Source organism: Gossypium hirsutum, chromosome D13, assembly GCF_007990345.1.
Source record: "Gossypium hirsutum isolate 1008001.06 chromosome D13, Gossypium_hirsutum_v2.1, whole genome shotgun sequence".
In the NCBI taxonomy this organism is placed as follows: domain Eukaryota; kingdom Viridiplantae; phylum Streptophyta; class Magnoliopsida; order Malvales; family Malvaceae; genus Gossypium; species Gossypium hirsutum.
Genome location: NC_053449.1, coordinates 41162471 through 41167578, shown reverse-complemented (window position 1 = coordinate 41167578; position 5108 = coordinate 41162471). Strand labels below are relative to the sequence as shown.

General features: G+C 36.4%; 1 protein-coding gene across 2 annotated transcripts; it reads right to left on the bottom strand.

Annotated features, from left to right (window-relative positions):
* Positions 1-1776: 1776 nt before the first annotated feature.
* On the bottom strand, positions 1777-5108 carry LOC107920387 (pentatricopeptide repeat-containing protein At3g61360). 2 transcript variants are annotated; one of them, XM_016850088.2, is made up of 3 exons: positions 4885-5075; positions 4361-4770; positions 1777-4250 (listed from the first exon to the last, which is right to left on the bottom strand). In XM_016850088.2, the coding sequence occupies exon 3, from the start codon at positions 4155-4157 to the stop codon at positions 2619-2621; it is 1539 nt and encodes a 512-aa protein (XP_016705577.1). In that variant the 5' UTR covers positions 4158-4250; positions 4361-4770; positions 4885-5075; the 3' UTR covers positions 1777-2618. The 2 variants fall into 2 exon arrangements, with proteins under 2 accessions (XP_016705577.1, XP_016705574.1); XM_016850085.2 differs by lacking the exon at positions 4361-4770 and having other exon boundaries at positions 4885-5108.

Here is a 5108-nt window from a genome sequence, read left to right as displayed (position 1 = left end):
AAGTGTATTAAGGGTGTTATTGTTACCCTCCTTAAAGGCTTTATTTATCATTTCATAATTTTTTTTCACAAAACATTATTTTAAAAAAGCACTTATTTGAAAACCTTAGAAAAGTTTGATCCTTACCTTACAATTAGAGGTGCTCATAGGCCGGGCCGGGCCGGGCCGGGTTTGGGCCGGGCCCATAAAAAAATTTCGGCTCGGCCCGAAATATGGGCCTAAGATTTTGCCCATGCCCGGCCCGAGAAAAAAATCATAAGCCCGGGCCCGGCCTGGCCCATTTTTATTTTAAAAATTTTAAAAAATTAAAAAAAAATATTTTAAAAATATTTTAAAAATATTTTAAAATTTAAAAAATTAAAAAATTATTTTAAAAATATTTTAAAATTTTAAAAAATAAATATATTTATTATATCGGGTCGGGCCGGGCCTGGGCCGAAAAAATGGTGCCGAGGCCCGGCCCGTTTTCTAAACGGGCCTCATTTTTTTGCCCAAGCCCATATTTTGGGCCTATATTTTTACCCAAACCCTCTCATATTTCGGGCGGGCCGTCGGGTCGGGCTGGGCCGCCCGGCCCATGAGCACCTCTACTTACAATATTTGGCTCCAAATTTGAGCATTTAACCAAATTAATATGCAATAATTCAAGGAAAACATGGGGATGGAAATGAAAAGTACAAATTCATATATTTATAAATTTGGATAATATTCAGATTCAGATATTCAAATTATTAGTAATAACGGATTCAAAAAATAATATGAATATTAACCTTTGGATATCCATTATCTAAATCTATTTTGTTTTTTTTTGTTTTTTTTTGTAAATAACAAATGAAAATTTAGATAATGGATATATAAATCCTCTTTATTTGTTCAAATTTGAATATCTGAAATACTTTTTAAAATTTTTACTTTTTTACTTAATAATTGCAGATATTTAATGGACAGTGCGAAAATAAAATGGATTCAAATCTTAAAACAAATTTACAAATTCGAATTTAAATATTTTATTTTTTATTACTTAATAATTGCAGATATTTAATGGACGGTACTATTTATATTTGATGCATTGTCATCCCTAAAGAAACCTTCCAATCATACACGTATCTAAGATATGGTTAAAGGTTATAATAATGGTATTGAATATTAAAAAAAGTGTAGTTAATAGCTTAATCAAATTTCCATCCACAATAGCAAATTTATCTTAATTCTTATACACCAAAACGTCTTTCAAATAAAATAAACTACCACCCATTCAACAAATACCTCCAAAAGTCCTTCCAACAGCAGGATTCGCATCGTTGCATACTCCTCAAAATCTAATCCTATGACAAATCCTTGGGAACCAAATCTCTTGCAATGGTAAGAAATTTCAGCACCAGCCATTTTATGACAAAATCCTTGACTCCATAACCAGCATCAACTAATATAACAATTTTGTTAGCTTTCCCATTCCAAAATCATAGGAAATTAGCAACAGAAACATTAGCAGATAAGGAAAAAAACAAACAGCATCAATTCTAAAAATTTTGCCTCTGTAGGAGGAAACACCAAAATGGTGAGGATGGAACTCAGGATTACAGTGATTTTGCAGACGGGCAAAAACAGAAAATAACAAAGAGAACTCGAGTGAAAAGAACTTCACCACTCAACTGAACTGCATTTATATCCTCCAATAACAAAATTTATCCTTAGATACGGCAAATGGCCAAAGGAACTCAGTGTTGATCATGATTAAAGCAGATGAGGTGAAAATGTGTGCAGGAAAGAAAAACAGAAAAGGGGAATGATAATTATTTTGAAACTAGTAACATATGATAGGAATTCTTCTTCTAAATTTCATAAACTCTTTTTTTTTTATAGTGGGTCACACTCCGAAAACAAGAAACTAAACAGCAGATAAACTTATAAGCATAAGCAAAAGTAAAAGAAAGAGCCATTTTAAACTCGATACTTGTCATTCAAAGTTACCATCCTAGCCAGGTTGTTAAGCCGTCTCCGCATTTGACATTGTCATTCACTAAACTCCAACCCTGGCATCCTTCCTGAAAGTGATCTAAAGTGATATATCATGGGCTCAAACCTCCAGTTTGGTTTACTCATTGGTCTTTTAACCAAGCTAAGGGTCCACTTCCCCTCACCCCAGAGTACACACAGATTCCTGACAATTGTCTCCAAAGGAATCTCCCTAATCATAAAAGGCTCAATGAAGTGCTTATCATCAATAACAATTCTAGTGCATCTCGTGACAATAATCCTGGCATCCATTCTTCGAATTTGCCAAGCTATACTGCACCCATTCTCCCTCCTAACCAACCAAACATGATGTCAAAATCAACTTGGTGATTAGGGAGGTCTTGTGAATCTGCTTGCGCTCTTCTCACTGGAGTGATGTCTTTTTGCCTCTCCCAGCACACCTTTCTGCATTGTTGAGTGTGGGTGCTTGCCTGTCCAATTACCGTAATAGGACTTGGAGTAACCTTATCAAATAGGACTCACATGCCATCTTTAAAGAAATTTTTTATCATCAAATTCAATGTCAAAAAGGCCAAAGTCAACTTGGATAAAATGAATCCAGCTTCTATATATTTTGCAAGAAATATTGTTACTTCCATAACTCAGCATGTAGAGTTGATTGGTTCCTTGCCAGATTGTGGCAGAACATATTGCAGTTTCATTTTCATCATGTTGAGCTCCATCAACTTCTCCATTTCATCATACTGCTTTAAAATTCTCTGCATCATATGATAAACTGATTCACTCATATGCCTTCCTCTCTCCAAGATTTGTTTGCAGCATTGATATGCTTCTTGCCACCGTCCCCGAGAGCACAATCCTGTTGCCAAAAGATCCAGTGCATGGCTATGAGGACAATGCCCTTTCTGTAATAAATAATCCCATAAATTTAAAGCAAAATGCAAATGCTGGTTTCCACAAAAAAATTTCATTAGCATCACCACTGTCCGGGTCCTAGGAATGAAATTTCTCTCGAGCATTTTACAGTAAAGCTCACTAACTCCTTCAATGCCACTCAACTTCATCATCCCTAAAAACATTGTATGATACGTCACACCATCATACTCAATCTGCTTTCTCTCCATCTCATTCATCAATTCAATGGCAGAATGTATATCTTTGGACCTAATAAGGGAACTGATCATAGCATTATAAGCTCCAACATCAAGCTGTAAATTTCTTTTAGGAATTTCATCAAACAACTGCCTCGCCTTTGGAATATTTCGAGCAACACCAGCTCCATGAATCAAAGTAGTGATTGTTTCAAGTGTAGGCAAGCAGTGGGCTCGTTCCATTTCTTCAAGAAGCCGTAGACCATCCCCCAAGCATCCCTTCTTACAGTAAGCATCGATTCGGATGTTATATGTCATACTGCTAGACTTGAAACCTCTTCGAATCATCTCATGGTAAAAAAGTTCCATTGCAGTAACATTGCCCGATTCCTTGAATCCCAAAAGCAGAATATTCATGGTCTTGGTATTAGTTGGAAATCGAGAATGCATCTTCAGGAATACTGATCTGGCCTCTTTCATCTCCCTCTGCGAGCAAAAAGCTCGAAGCAGAACATTGAACTCATCAGTACTAAAATTCCTCCCAGCAAAAACTTCAGTCTCCATCCTTTTGAATGCTTCAAGGGTGTCTTCATAGGATTGAAATTTAGCAATTTTTGCTAACATGATGCTCATTGATTTAAGGCTAAGCAGGGAAGGGTGCGAACACTGCATATCCAACATCAATTCCCAAGCTTTATCAAAATAGCGCATACGTGTGAGGATATGGAGTGTCTTTTCAAAAGCACCCACACTTGGAGCATGCTGAGAATGGTGGATGGAGTACTTAAAGAACTCTAAGGCTTTCAATCCATTTGAGTGTGCCGCAAAAAGTCGACCAAGAACACTCTCCACAAAATATGAGGAAAGAGAAACGGGTGGGATATGCCGGAGAAGGGTCGGTTCAAGTGGTTCATCTGGAAACGAATGGTCATTGATAATTCTAGTGATTCTGTCAACTTCAGTTTTTATTTCAGAGGCAAAAGGAGATGGGCTGGAAGATTTGCAGGCAACGGAGAGAAAACGGGATAGATTAGTTCTTGGAAGTTGAAGAAGTTGACTAGATTTCATCATTTGCAATAATGACATCATTTTTCTCTCCTAAATCAATTAGGGCAGGAAATTTTTAACCCAATTCGACCTTTTCATTTTGTGCCAAAATGGTCACTTTTTTCATCCCTTTGCCTGCATAAACAAAACAAAGCACATCAGGTAATCAAGATATTTTTATTCAAAATTCAAATGACAAACCGATAAGACCAAGCTCACAAAGATATATTTATTAGGATACCCACCCAAGTAGCTTACTGCATTCCTAATGGAATCAACTATTGTGAATTCAAGTCTGAAACTACCGAATCATTGAAGCTTGAGTGCATATTCACTAGGATTTATCATAATCCCTTGCTAGCGAAACATTTACAAATAAAAAAGGCTCAATTATAAGTGAAAGGGGATATGTAATTTCAACTAACAATTGACCAGTTGTCTAATAAGCACACTGCTAGAAAGTACATAAACCGAATGGGCAAATGACCCATTTCTGTCATGATTTAAATCCAAAAGGAAAACCAAGATTGGCGTCATAGAACGATAAAGCGAAGCAAAATGCTGTTTCTGAAAGCACTACAATTACGCAGAATTGACAAAAGGGGAATCCAAGTTGTTTCTTCTTTTTTCAAGTAAATTGAAAAGCAACTCATATCTGAAATGTGAAGAAAATTTAAACAGATTCAAGGTGAGTAGCAACTAAAGTGGAGTGCAGTGGGAAAGAAAAAGAAGCAAAAAAGAGAAAACAATAAAAGAACAAGTAAGAAACCTCATAGGTCGTTAAACTTCAGTGATGATTGATCTTCCATGGAAGAAGAAAAAGGATTCGATGTTGTAATGCTGGGCGGGCTGTTAATTGTGAAATTGGAGAAGTTATTTGAAGTTACAGGAAGAAACGGAGAAAGGAAGATAATTTTGGAGATAAATGGGCAGTCGGTAGGGTTGGGTTGTGGGTCGGGTGGGTGCTGCATGAGAGTGGTTAGAAAATTGATT

Coding starts and splice junctions, on each gene's coding strand:
- LOC107920387 (XM_016850085.2), bottom strand. CDS start 4,157: ATGATGTCATTATTGCAAATGATGAAATCTAGTCAACTTCTTCAACTT.